General features: G+C 39.4%; 1 protein-coding gene across 1 annotated transcript in view; it reads left to right on the top strand.

The window, feature by feature from the left end:
- The first annotated feature begins 350 nt into the window (after window positions 1–350).
- RANBP17 (RAN binding protein 17) overlaps window positions 351–14,811 on the top strand; it is a 149,492-nt gene continuing 135,031 nt past the window's right edge. Inside the window, exons 1-10 of the mRNA XM_054389044.1 lie at window positions 351–503; window positions 1,189–1,279; window positions 2,509–2,675; window positions 6,822–6,887; window positions 7,850–7,954; window positions 10,158–10,323; window positions 11,823–11,896; window positions 12,357–12,476; window positions 13,056–13,202; window positions 14,564–14,736. Of these exons, the coding sequence (XP_054245019.1) occupies window positions 420–503; window positions 1,189–1,279; window positions 2,509–2,675; window positions 6,822–6,887; window positions 7,850–7,954; window positions 10,158–10,323; window positions 11,823–11,896; window positions 12,357–12,476; window positions 13,056–13,202; window positions 14,564–14,736 (1,193 nt within the window). The 5' untranslated portion in view covers window positions 351–419. The remainder of the gene's footprint in view (window positions 504–1,188; window positions 1,280–2,508; window positions 2,676–6,821; window positions 6,888–7,849; window positions 7,955–10,157; window positions 10,324–11,822; window positions 11,897–12,356; window positions 12,477–13,055; window positions 13,203–14,563; window positions 14,737–14,811) is intronic.

The following is a 14,811-nucleotide window of genomic DNA, read 5'->3' as shown; positions in this document are numbered from 1 at the left end:
AAATTAAATTGCCCAGAACTTGTTCAAGTAGCATAGCTCATACTGTTCACTCTTCTTTATAATTTCATCTGTCTTTGAAAAAGCTATGGATTTCCAATCTGAAGACTCTGAAAAAATAGATGGAAGTAACTGTATTAAAAATACTTACTTAGCTGGGAATAAGAAATAACAATTTTCAGAGTTATTTTTGGCTTCTTGTGACAGAAAGTCTCTTATTTTGGGGATAATTTAGATGTGAATCACTGGAGGTGGAGCATAGGTTCATGTTACTAGTACAGTGTCTGGGTTTATAAACAAGAAATCTTACCTGGTTGAAAAGTCTTCATTCCAGCTTCAGTTGTGTTCTCTCTGAACAGAGTCTGGCAGAACTAGAAGTGCTATGTAACCACCTCTATGAAGGAACGGATCTAGCACAGCGCATGCAAGCTGAGAAGGTACTCTTGGAGCTTATCGATAGCCCAGAATGTCTTAGCCAATGCCAGCTTCTATTAGAACAAGGAACAGTAAGTATCTGAAAGCTGTGTAATCCATAAATGTAATCATGCTTCTGGAAGCTCACATAGGTTCCTTAGGCATAGGCCATTACCATGTTAGTACAACAAAGGCAAAACACCTTTCTCTTTCGTACATACTGTTTCAGATATGAGTTAGAATAAATTTTTTCATGTGGAGGTGGTCTTTGTAGAAGTGACAGTACCTTGCATTGGAGATGTCAGGGACAAAAAGGAAAAGCATCTTGGCTTTCAGTACTTTCAGAAGGGGTGTATTCAGGAGCTGTGTCATGTGTAGAGCAGTGTTGGGACACTCTGGTGTAACCCAGTGTTTGAATATCACCTTGTTCTTGTTTCTGTTAGCCTCTGAGAAAAAAAATCTTTACTCCCTTAACTGCTTATCTGTTGTCTGTTAGTAATGATAAGAAAATGGTTCGAACTCAATTTAATTTTTGGTGGTTTATTTCATCGTTAACTCTAGATAAAGTGATATGGGAATTGATTCTTATTTGGTAATCCAAGTTGAGTCTAGTATAATCTTTCTGAATTTTTCAAATAATATTCAGAAAGAAAAGAAATTTGTTGGTACACTTAACCAAAACCTGATAACCAGTCTGGTTTTTATCAGATTTTGACTCATTGGCCCTGCCTTTAATCAGCCTATTTTTGAATAACATCATCTGCTGTGTTTTTGTAGACATCCTATGCTCAGCTTCTAGCAGCAACATGCCTGTCTAAGCTGGTAAGCAGGGCATCTCCACTACCTATTGAACAAAGGATTGACATTCGTAAGTAACATTTGTAGTTAAAGTTTCATTATACCCATTCTGTCTAAAACTTAAAGTCAGCACAGTGACCTGTCTGTTTTTCCTCTAGTTCTCTTCATTTCCCAGACTTGTTATGTGAACATAAAGGTGATCTTGAGCTTTTTCATTGTTTCTCTGCAATTAACTCACAAATAACATTTTCTAATTTCAACATTAAATAAATTTTTAGCTTAGATTATTTCATCTTTTAAAATCATACTCATTTTTTCAAGATAGATTTTGTACCTCTCCCACAAGAGATTTAGTTGATGTTTGTAAAGGATGAAAATTGCAGACACTGTTAGCCTGCCCACCTGTCATATGCATAGAACATTACTCTTGAGCAGCATTTCATGGTTGCAGAAGTCCTGCCAAGGTAGGTTCTACTTGGAAAATTAAGATCCTACAAAATTTCCCTTACTTTTGGGATCAACTTTTAAGTCCTTGCTATATCCTAAAAGAGTAAGCAGAGATGTGTTAGGTCTTTTATAGTGGAAGGCTTTGCACAGGAGGCCTGTAATTCAATTTGGATTTCTAGAGCTGCAGTGTTGTGTGGTTTCTCTGGATAGCAGTACTCTGACATGCATGGCTGAGAATCCCTTGCTTATGATAAAAGATTTCAGTGTTCTTTTAGGTAAAAAATAGCTTTAATCACCTTTCATTTTCTACATTTCAACAGATTTTGCAAAAGAATGTTCAGGAACAGATTGTATAAGGCTGTGAGCAGCCAAGGCTAGTGGAGAGGTGTTCCTGTCCATGGCAGGGAGGTTGGAGGAGATGATCTCTAAGGTCCCTTCCAACCTAAGCCATTCTGTGATTCTATGATTACCCAAAGAGACAGTTTAGATTGGACTGAGGACATTCAGCAGGGACTCTTGTCGGAAAAATCTCTTGTCTATTTTAAATTGGCTGTGAGAGCTGCTGTTAAATAGGGAAGTAATCAGTGCCCCATATAGGGGGCTGTAATGAGAAATTACTCTGCTTTACCTGACACTCTTCTCTGAACTGTTGTCATATTTGTCTTAGAACAGTGATCATGTATGTAATGTGCTTTGTGGCTGAATCTAATGATTTAACATACCTTAGTTATTGTACTTACTGTAAGAATACAGGCCTTTTTGAAAAAAATCCATGCCTTACATTTCTATTAGAATCATGACTTTTTTTTTACAGAGGATTTGTATTGTTGATTTTAAAATGCTTCTTTCCAGGAAATTACATTCTGAACTACGTTGCATCTCAACCTAAACTGGCTCCATTTGTCATCCAGGCTCTCGTTCAAGTCATTGCTAAAATTACGAAATTAGGATGGTTTGAGGTACTAAAAGATCAGCTTGTCTTCAGAGACATTATTGCTGATGTTCAAAAATTTTTGCAGGTAGGAAACAATTACACTTTTGTCATTTTTTCTGTTTGAACCTCTTCATTTTTAGTGATTGGCATGTTATGTCACTTAGTTGTTACACATTTGGGTGCAAAAAAATGTGAAGAGCGTTGCTTAAAACAGAAGATCACCCTACAGTAAAAAACCAGGGTGGGATTGATGCTTGTGTGAGTTGTGGGGTTTGATGCCTCACAGTATTCATAGTGCTGTCATGGTTTGTTGTTTGGTTTCTTTTTAAAAAGTGCTTTTTCATAGTGGTGGTGTGATAACCCCTGTCAGCAAACCCTTTATTTAGTGCCTTATTTTTTTTCAGCTGATGTGGAAATACATTGCTGGTAAGTTGTGTGGTTAGAAACACTCGTCCTGCCCCATCTGATGAGTAAGACTGTTGAGTAAATTGTTGAGTGTTTTAAAACACAAGTTTGGTTGTGATTCTTTTAATGACTGTTAAAATTGTGCTGAACCATTCAGTTCTAGAACTAGTTCAAATGTTATTTTCAAGTACCTGTCATGGAAGGTTGATCAAAAAGACACCTTTATAGACTGTTTGTTGGACTGCTTGCTTTTACAGTCTTATATTGCTTTACTGTATAAGCAGTAGGACTTCACCTGCACTTTAATTTTTAGCAGAAATCACTAGATACCTCTACCTCTGAAGTTGCTGAAGAAATTGTATAAAGATAGAACTGTGGTACACAAAATTACAAGACACTTGTATATATTTGTTATGTGGTTGTGGTTTTTTTCTTGCCCTATTCCTTTTTCACTTTATGAGAAATTGGTGGTGGAACACTGGAATAGTTTTCCCAGGGAGGTAGTTGAGGCTCCATCTCTGGAGATATTCAAGGTCAGGTTTGACAAGGCTCTGAGGAACCTGATCTAGTGGAGGATGTCCCTGCTGACGGCAGGGGGGTTGGACTATATGACCTTTGGAGGTCCCTTCCAACCCAAACCATTCTATGTTTCCATATATTTGTGTGAATGGGTACACCTGCATACCTGTATGTTCTCTCTCCAGACATTTAAAGAGGAGTGAAAGAAAAAAAATAAATAAAAAGAATCTGTCTGTCCTAGGGTTATGGTGTACAATACAGGAACATAAATCCTGAATTTAGTGTGTTTTTATCTTTACCTGTTTGAACATATTAAAACTTAACATATCACCAAAATTACGAATTCTAAGTAGGGATGTGGGGAAGTTGGGAGGGAAGATCAGTTGGCTTTATTCTCCAGCATTGGATGAGGAAGAAATGTTTTTGGTTTATATTTCCTTCCACACTATTTCCTGTTCCCCACTTCACTGGTCACTATTACAAAGAAAGATGTGGTATAGGATAGAGAGATGATCATGGTAGGTAGTGTTTGAAAACTGGAAGTAATTTCTCCCAATCTCAAAGTGGAGTCATTTGCAATGGAGTGTGCACTATGTCAAATCTAGAATGAGTACTGTCAGACAGTGGCTGAGGATACAGGATATACAAGTCCTTGGATGTTTTGCTTTCCTAGCCATTTTTGTATATTTCATACATTTAACATGTGTAAAAGGGTTCTTAAAAAGTTTTCTAGGAAGTAGCTCATCTGCTTTAAAAGTTAATACAGATTAATCTTTTTGAACATCTGAATCTAAAGCCTAGTACTTATTTTAAGAAAAAATAATCTGGGAATTTAAGCTATTTGAAGATTTACTTCCAAAATAATTCATTGTGTGTGGTGGATCCTGGTAATTCAGCTAGGAAACACAAAGCTAGCAGTTTGTTTCTTACAGATGAGTTTCTTATTTGTTTTCCAGTCTTACTTTGTTCATCATAGCATTCAAGTTAATGTACTTTCTGAGTTACATTAGGAATATCTAATAAAAGATAAGTTGCCATCTTCTGTTTATTAAAAACCAACTCAAGTCTACTTCTCCACCATTTTGGAGTTATTTTTATGAATGTACTGTAATTGGATTTTGCATTTATTATTAAAATGATTGCAGTGTGGCTCTTCAGTGTGTGGCTCATTAAAAATAGAGATTTAAATACAAAATTTAGCTTCTTAAGAGGTTTCTTTATTTAAATTAAAAATTCCTGTAGAAAAGAAAATTAAGCCATAGATCTACTAGCAAATTAAATTTTAGATAAAAATTGAAAAAAAAAATCCCCAAACAATAGTAATATATGTTAATAATTAGCATATGGTAGTTTCAAATACTTATGCATTAGCATTCCAGATTGAGTTCATCCATTGTGAATTAGTGTGTGATTTAAGACAGGAAAAGGGACTGGCAGCTAGGTCTACAGTTCTCTTCCTACCTCCTCCATAACCACTCAGCTTTTCACACCCTTGAAAAAGGGGAGGTTGCATTTTCCATTTTTGCAGGTTTGTGTGATCTAAGCAACACTTACATAAACTGTTTTAAGAAGTTGAAAGATACAAGTTGTGTTCAGATTACAGTAGAAGATTCATCATAGAAGGTAAATTGTATCCTGGGCTGAATCAAGAGGAGTGTGGCCAGCAGGTCTCAAGATAGGGGATTCTGCCCCTTTACTCTGATCTCGTGAGACCTCATGTCAAATACTGCATCTAGTTCTGGTGTCCCCATCATAAGAAGGACACACAGCTGGTGCAGAGAGTCCAGAGGAGGGCGACAAATACGGTCCAAGGGCTGGAACACCTCTGCTATGAGGATAGGCTGAGGAAGGTGGGGTTGTTCAGCCTAGAGAAGACAAGACTTCTGGGGGACCTTAGAGCTGCCTTCCAGTACCTGAAAAGGATCCTACAGGAAGGCTGGGGAGGAAGGATGTCTTGTGAGAGGACAAGGGGGAATGGTTTTAAGCTGGGAGAGAGTAGATTTAGCCTGGATCTTAGGAAGAAGTTCTTCAGTACAGGAGTGGTATAGGCTGCCTAGGGAGGTGGTGGATGCCCCCTCCCTGGAGGTGGCCAAGGCCAGGTTGGATGAGGCCTTGAGCAGCTGAGTCTAGTTGAGAGGTGTCCTCGCCTGTGGTAGGGAAGTTGGAGTAGATGAGCTCTGAAGTCCCTTCCAACCTAAGTTCTGTGTTTACTCTTCCTTAATGCAGATAGGGTGGCAATATCCATTTTTCCTGAGAGTTGTCTGAAATTTTCTCTTTCTGATTTACTTTGGTAGTGCAGTGGATAACACAAAATAAATGGCAGTGACAAATGAGTCCCCTTGATAAGTACCCAGAGTCTTCATTAGTTCAACTTTAAGTGACCTTCAGAGTTGCAAAAATGAGTGTGGTTATGAGAGATAATGAGAAAAAAAATTACAGGGATGACATTACTCTTTGGATACCAGGGGAGCTGAGGCTGCAAACTGCAGCTGTGAAAGCACACATAAAGATCTTCACCCTGACTCAATGGCAGGGCCTAATTGCAGTTGATTTTAATTGTTTATAACAAAGCAGATTTAATTTTTCTATAAATGCTTTGTAGTAGTAGCTCAGTGAAGACAGCTAAATTTTAGTAAATGCAAAATTCTGCATTGTGTCTGAATTTCAAACCATTCCAAGGAACCTGAATGCTGATGAGCAGATCACACCCTCGGATGCAAATATTTGACACCTGCTGCCTCACTTTTTAGACACGTTCTCAGGATGAAATGTCATTCACTTCAAACAGATGCATTGTATACTACTGTGGAGAAAAGAGAATTTGGGGGGGGGGGGGGTGTAGTATTAGGTAGTATTTCAAAACTTTTTTCTTTTTTTTCCCTGAGACTCTTGTGCTCTTTATTATCCATGCCTGCCTTCATGTTTTTTTAATGGTGTGAATTTCATGCAGCTTGCCTTACCAATTTGTGAATAGAAAACAGACCTTTGAGAAGTGTGTAATTGTGAATGTCTAGATTGTAGTTACTTAGAGTCTATTTCCAGATGTGTATTTGTTCTCACACAAATCTCAAAAAATGATGAGGAGTTGTTTTAATGCTATTTGGTGTGTTTGAAGCTTTGGTTCTGTCAATGGTGATAGAATTTGGCATGAAAGCTTTCTGAACAATTTAGGATATCTCAGCCCAAAAATTCCTATTGATTCTAGAAATATTGGGAAATTACATGCAATCAGATTCTAGAAATGTGGGAAAATACTAACTACAAGCTGTGATGTTTGAGCAATCCTGTCTGTTTTCTTTTTCTGTAGGGCACTGTGGATCATTATATAATAGGAGTAATGATTCTCTCAGAGCTGACTCAAGAAATGAATCTAGTAAGCATGTTTTTCTTCCTTCTGCAAGGGATGGATGTATTGCTGGTGAAACAGTGTGTTGAATGTTGCTCCCCTTTATAAAATTGGTTGGAGAAACATTTCTCCAGCTCTGGAGCCCTCAACACAGGAAGGACACACACTTGATGTGGGTCCAGAGGAGGACCATGGGCATGGTCAGGGGGCTGGAGCACCTCTCCTACGAGGACAGGCTGAGGGAGTTGAGGTTGTCCAACCTGGAGAAGAGAAGGCTCTGGGGAAGCCTAATAGTACCCGAAGGGTGCCTACAAGAAGGCTGCAGAGGGACTGTTTACAAAGGCCTGTAGTGATAGGACAAGGGGCAATGGCTTGAAATTAGAGAAGAGCAGATTTAGATTGGATATTAGGAATAAGTTCTTTACCATGAAGGTGGTGGAACACTGCAACGGGTCATAGTTGGGGCACCTTCCCTGGAGATATTCAACATCAGGCTCGACCAGGCTCTTGAGCAACCTCATCTAGTGGAGGATGTCCCTGCTTACTACAGGAGGGTTGGACTAGATGACGTTTAGAGGTCCCTTCCAACCCAAATCATCCTGTGATTCTTAGATGTGAAGGGATAAACACACATTGCTCTCCTCACTTCTTACTGCAGGGTGTCCACCTCTACCAGACACATACCATATGTGATACAGGGTAAGGTTTCTATCTTCACAGTCACTAGAACTGGTAAAGCAAAATGGGGGTGAACTTTCTCAGTTGTATTTCTGCTAATGATTTTCCTTTGCCTGCATCTTAAGGTGGGGAGGTGCCTCAGACCTTTCCATTCCTTGAAGGGGAAAAAGAATGTGCTTCAGGAAGCTGTCAAGATCTGTGTTTTGTGCTGGACCATAATTTTAATTTCTCATGTCAGATAATGTGCCAGATTATCCTGCAGTTTTAGCAAAGAAGGGAGTCTTGTTTATTCTGTCCTAACTGTTTTTTAGGTTGATTATTCAAGACCTTCAGCAAAACATCGTAAAATAGCCACCTCATTCCGTGACACCTCTCTGAAGGACATACTGATGCTTGCGTGCTCCCTTTTGAAGGAGGTGAGCCTCTTTATAATGGAAACTAAACTCTTCACATCATAATTGTCCCAGTTCGAGTTGAATATTTTGTGAGCTGATCAATTCTGTAATTAAATGGTTACATAACACCCAATTAAGCGAAAGTGACCAAAAACATTCAAAGACAAAATTCCCAATCTCCTCACTCCATGTCACTCTTGCTGTCTGTGTTTCTCTGTGCCATCTCTCTTTGTGCCTTGCCATAAAGGATGAACTATCTAAATTCTCAGCTTATCTTTTTTTTTTGAGGTTTTTCTTAATTTAATTATATCTCAGTTTTGTTGGACTTATCATCTCAATATTTACTAAAATAATTATTTATTAAACTAGCAGTGAGAAGAAGAAAGATCAGTTCTCTGTCTTGTGGTGTGATAGCTCAGTCAAATCTGGCCAAGGTGCTTTTCTCCTTCAATAGTTCCCTTACCCTCTCTGTAACATTTTGGGGGAATTAAGGCTGCAGTCTCTCAAGAGGCTGGATAGGAGGTGGCGAAGAAACATTTGCTGTTAGCAAGGTGTCTCAGGACCAGGCAGGATGAACTGAGGTCAGAGCTGAAATTTGCACTTTCTGTTTTGTGCTGGTTAAGGCATTCCATAGCATTGGAAGTGGTGCCATGAGGTGGACTCAACTAACTGCTTTTTGAGAGCAGCTTATTTTTATGTGCTTTAAAATGTTGCCATTGTATTGTCTCTCTTGTTTCTGCTTTCTTCTGCTTACTTGGCAATACTTGTATATTCAGTTTTTTTGAAAACCAAATGAACTGCACCTTAGGCGGCCAACCATGTCCTGGTTGCATCAAAAGCAGTGTGACCAGCAGGACGAGGGAGGTTATTCTGCCCCTCTTGTGAGACCCCACCTGAAGCACTGCACCCAGTCCTGGTGCCCACAGCATAAGAGGGACATGAAACTGCTGAAGTTGGTCCAGAGGAGGCCACAAAGATGATCACAGGGCTGGAGAATCTCCCCTGTGGGGACAGACTGAAAGAGCTAGGGCTGTTCAAACTGGAGAAGAGAAGGCTCTGGAGAGACCTTAGAGCAGCCCTCCAGTACCTGAAGGGGGCTACAGGAGAGCTGTGGAGGGACCTTTTACAAGGGCTTGTAGTGATAGGATGAGATAATGGATTGAAGCTTGAGGAGGGCAGATTGAGACTGGAGATTAGGAAGAAATTCTTCAGAGTGAGGGTGGTGAGACACTGGAACAGGTTGCCCAGGAAGGTTGTGGATGCCATCTCCCTAGAGGTGTCCAAGGCCAGGTTGGATGAGGCCTTGAGTGACCTGGTCTAAGTGGAATGTGTCACTGCCCATTGCAGGAAGGTTGGAACTAGGTGATCTTTTAAGATCTCTTCCAACCTAAACCGTTCTATGAATCTATGTATTTGAGCTTTGTTTTCAGCCGTTTCGTATTGCATGTGTAATCTTGAAGTACTACCTTCTTTAAGATGAAATGTTATTTAATTTTATCCTGACTCTGCCTGGGTTACAAAGCAGCAGAGACACTGACAGCTGTATTTATACAGGTGTTTTAAATAGCTACATTCAGATCACAAACTGCTCATTTATTTATTTATTTATTTATACAGGTGTTTTAAATAGCTACATTCAGATCACAAACTGCTCATTTCATTGTTCCTTAATTCCAGTTTTTTTTAGACTTACCAGAGGAGCAGCGTATGTGCATGCTGTGAAACTTGTACTGTTTATCAGCATGAACATCAAACTGAAATATAGCCAATTCGTGAGGGGTGTTTTACCTGTATGATGTATGTGATGTGTAATCCACATTGGTCTGCAGTAAGCAAAAGAGGAAAACCTGCAACCTTACAGTTGTATTATTTCTGTGAACATTAGTACTGTTTAAACAAACAGTATCCATGACATGCTGACTTTTACCTATGAGTGTTTTATGCAAAAGGATTATTTATTTCACCAGGCTTTTAGAAACTGTTTGTAAGTCTGGGAGCTTTAGCTTGGCATGGTCTCTGTCAACTCAGATGACTCTGAGGTGATTGTAATGATTTTCCACTTGCCTTTAAGGAGTGCTTGCACCTTTTACTGTTAAGAGATTTTTTCCCTCTTAGTATCTGTTCCCTTGATCTCAACTTTGCAGTTTTATATGCAAACATTTCCCTTTTCAAAATTATTTTCTGTTCTGTGCAGGTGCCCTAACAAAATTTCTTTTCTCCTTAGCTCTTGGCGAAACCTTTAACCCTTCAGGACCAACAACAGCAAAGTCTAGCAATGCAGCTTTTGAAGCTTGTACTAAATTGTCTTAATTTTGATTTCATTGGAAATTCAGCTGATGAATCTGCAGATGACCTGTGCACTGTGCAGATTCCAACAAACTGGAGAACAAGTAAGAAAGGATCATAACTCTTGGCAGTCTGAAGTCTATAACCAGTGGATCGTTCAACTTCTTTTGTCATGATACTTGCACTGTCTAGCTTAAAGCAGCTAAACAGTTTCCCATGTCCAGGTTGGGGATTTTAAATCTGCCTTACCTGTAGCCCATGGCATCAAGTGGTGTTTGATATTCCTTCTTCTTTCAAGAATAAAATTCTCCATTAGTTTCCATGCAGAACTCCATTGCTTCTCCATTAATGTCCGGTAGCCTCACATTGCAGTGCGGGGGATGAAGAGCGATGATATATGGCAAGCAGGAGAATACTGACAAAGGCTGAATTTGGCTAAGTGACAGGAATTTCCCAAGATCCCCTAGCAAAGAGAAGGGGTTAGATTTTTCCCAGGATTTTAGGATCGATACTTTGAATTGTCCTTAGAGAGATCTCTCTTTAGTCATTAAACACATAAGGAAAGATGAGCAGAGTGCTGGAGAACCTCCCCTGTGGGGACAGGCAGAGAGAGCTGGGGTTGCTCAGCCTGGAGAAGAGAGGGCTCCAAGGAAACCTTAAAGCAGCATTCCAGTACCTGAAGGGGGCTACAAGAATGCGGGAAAGGGACTTTTTACGAGGGCTTGTAGGTGCTTGAATGAGAGGGAATGGATTAAACTGGAAGAAGGGAGATTGAGACTGGAGATTAGGAAGAAATTCTTTAGAGGGAGGGTGGTGAGACACTGGAACAGGTTGCCCAGGGAGGTCGTGGATGCCTCCTCCCTGGAGGTGTTCAAGGCCAGGTTGGATGAGGCATTGAGAGACCTGGTCTAGTGGAAGGTGTCCCTGCCCATGGCAGCAGGGTTGGAACTGGGTGATCCTTAAGGTCCTTCCAACCCATAGCATTCTGTGAATCTGTAAATAATGCTTACAGGTTGAAAAACTTTGAAATGTTACTTAATTGGTGGGATTAGTTAATTATGAATTATTGGTGAACTTTTTCTACCCTGTTGTTCCCCCTTCATAAAATAAGGTAGGATTATAGTTCATTTTATGTAGTTCCACAGTGAGTTGGTTACTTGGTGTTTGAAAGTTGATTTGGTTTTTTTTTTTCCTATTTATCAGTCTGCAGACTTAGGGATTTTTTGTTAGAAATTTGCTTTGTTTGAGTACTGACTAAGCTAATCTGGAACCCGTGTCTTAGTTTACTACTGTACTAATCCCCGTTTACCCACATCTATGACAAAACAGTGTTCTCTAAGCAACTAACAGAGTATTGCAGCATCTGCAGTTTAAGGGAGGTGTTCTTTATGAGCTATAGGGTATCTTAACTGTGGTAAAAAAGAGAATAATACTTGGTTTGATATTGTGCAATGAACAAATTCATGCATCTATTCACATTTTATTCTCAACTTCAGTGATATCACACTCTTAATGTGTTTGTTAAAAAAAGATGGTTCTATTAAAATAAAGGTACTTAATTATTGCTTGTGAAGAGTGGTAAAACCAACTTATCTTTTTCCAGTCTTCCTGGAGCCAGAGACCTTGGACCTGTTCTTTGATTTGTATCATTCCCTTCCTCCAATGCTGTCTCAGTTAGTAAGTGACATGCAGTTATTTATGCTCAAGTAATTACAGAAAATAGTCTTTTTACATCTATGCTTTGTCCCAAAGACCTTGTTTTATTTTCTGCATTAGCATGTTATGAGTCCCCTGGCTCAGGGCCCAGTCACAATGTCTTTTCTTTGAACTTCATCTCCAATTTAGTTTCTGAACCTGAAAGCATGCAAATCCTTCCTCTTCCCACTAAGCACTACTCAGCCACACAGATAACATTCACCTAATTATTTCAATGAAGTCAAAAACTGTTATAAAAGGGAGTTTTAAAACTGAGCCATATTTGTGTTCAATGATCATATAAAGATTGACGCAAAAGTAGTCTTGAGCCACAGAATGTGTTACATGAGATGGGAGTAGCTTGAATTTCTCCAGACATTAAGAGATGATTATTCAGAAGATTTAAATTTCTTTTAATCTTACAGTATTTTTTTATTCTTAGGCACTTTCTTGTTTAGTTCAGTTCGCTTCTGCAAGGAGATCTTTATTCAACAATCCAGAACGTGCCAAATATCTTGGTAATCTAATCAAAGGAGTGAAACAAATACTTGAAAATCCACAGGTATCTCTTTATTTTTTTATTTACTTGAAATGCTAAACCACCTGTGGATTTATTTTTCCACTTAAAGTCTTCATTTATCTACTGAATCTATCAAAACCACTTTCAGCCAGACATCTGTGTGCATTTCAGTGTCTGAAAGGGACCTACAGGAAGGCTGGGGAGGGACTTTTTAGAAGGGCTTGTGGTGATAGGATGAGGGGCAGTGGTTTGAAACTGGAGCATGGTAGATTTAGGTTGGACGTTCAGAGGAAGTTCTTCACAGTGAGGGTGGTGAGACACTGGAACAGGTTCCCCAGAGATATGGTTGAAGCCCCATCCCTGAAGACATTTAGGGTCAGAGTTGATGTGGCCCTGGGCACAGGGAAGTGTCACTGCTGACTGCAGGCAGGTTGGACAAGGTAACCTTTGAGGGTCCCTTCCAACCCAATGGAACCTGTGAATCTGTTTGCTTTGTTTTTTAATTCAAAACTAAGCAAAAGCCTTATGCAAATAAAATTGCCACCCAATTTTCAGTAGTGCTCATAAAATTTCTTTTTGATTAAGCTGTTAACTTCGAAACATTTGCTTCTTCAAATTTAGGGTTTATCTGATCCGGGTAATTACCATGAATTCTGTCGGTTTTTGGCTCGACTAAAGACAAACTATCAACTAGGAGAACTAGTAATGGTGAAAGATTACCCAGAAGTCATGCAACTTATAGCAAATTTTACTATTACTAGCCTACAGGTAAGAATATATACAGAAGTGTTGTCTTTTCGTCAACTCCTGAGTGACAGAGAACTGATCCTGGTTCTCAGCGTTGGTGTTTTTAAGGAGGTGGTGAGGCTTATCTTTATGTAAAAATACTTTTTGTCTGTGATGTAACTCAGGTTTCTAAATTATCTAGAACTGGTTCCCACTCTTCTTAGGAAGTTTTACAATGGGAGCAGATGTAAAGAAGAAAAATGCCAACTGAAGTAGGAGATAGATGTTAATCTTCCAGCCTTAGTCCTCAATCTCAAAAAAAAAAAAGAATAAAAAATCCATCAAACCAAACCCTCTTATCTAACCCTAAAATACTGACATCTGTGCTCCCATCTAAACTTTGAATGGCCAATATTGAATAGGCTGTTGGGTTCTGCTTTTGTGCCTGTATATATATACACACACACACAGAGTTGCCTAGCTGCTGAATGCAAAGCTCCCATTGAAACAGGATCCAGTAGTTAGGTGGAATAATGTCTACATTTTTGAGTGGCCTACATCTGTATGAGAAGGACACATGTCACAGGATCAAGAATTGCACAGTGTTAAAAATTTTACAGATGTAGTTTTGAAACACACTAAGTAAAGGTGTGCATATTTCTTAAGTGGTACTATACCTATTACTGTAGCATTTCTTCCTGAGTCTTTCTCTGGTCTTCAGAATCACAGCTGAAAATAGTGATCTTTAGAAGATTTTGACCTTTACATTCTGGAGTTGCCAGTGGCCACATCATAAACTTGGAAGCAAAACCAAAGATGAGATAGGACAAGGAACAACAGGTACAAGCTAGAGCACAGGATGTTCTACCTCAACACAAGGAGACATTTATGGTGAGGGTGACAGAGCACTGGAACAGGCTGCCCAGAGAAGTTGTGGAGTCTCCTTCTTTGGAGACCTTCAAAACCCACCTGGATGTGTTCCTGTGTGACCTGCCTTCGGTGATCCTGCTTTGACAGGGGGATTGGCCTTGATCTCTGGAGGTCTCTTCCAAACTCTAACATTCTGTGATTCTGTGATGTCCTGTTGAGTGGCTCTAGGCAACTTCCTACTCAACATTTAGGATTTTTGAATGGCGCTTTTACAGCCCTTCAATCATGCACTGCATAGGATTGTAGGCCTAGCTCTGAGTTTTGAATCATGGATATCACTGGAAGGAGGCAAGAATGCCTACAAATGTTTCTGGGTTTATTCTGTAATGTGTGCCATAGGATGTCTCAGTTCTGACTGGCTCCTTCAGTAGTTACGTGAATGAGTAAGACTACTTAAGATAAAAGCATCATGTTTCACAACTGAAGTTTCACTTTGGGATGCTTTAACAGAAGTGTGTTTTGTTTTCTTATAGCACTGGGAGTTTGCTCCAAATAGTGTTCATTATTTGCTAACTCTCTGGCAAAGAATGGTAGCGTCTGTGCCTTTTGTGAAATCGGCAGAACCCCACCTCTTAGATACATATGCACCTGAGATAACAAAAGCTTATATTACTTCTAGACTGGAATGTGTTCCTGTAGTTATAAGGTAAACCTGTAATTGCAACTTTAAAACTGTAATACGGAAATGTTTAATTTTCTGATTTGTTGGCATATTATCTTT

This window comes from Indicator indicator, chromosome 18, assembly GCF_027791375.1.
Source record: "Indicator indicator isolate 239-I01 chromosome 18, UM_Iind_1.1, whole genome shotgun sequence".
Taxonomy (NCBI): domain Eukaryota; kingdom Metazoa; phylum Chordata; class Aves; order Piciformes; family Indicatoridae; genus Indicator; species Indicator indicator.
Note: the sequence above shows the minus strand (reverse complement) of the source record. Positions and strands in the feature narration are given on the sequence as shown.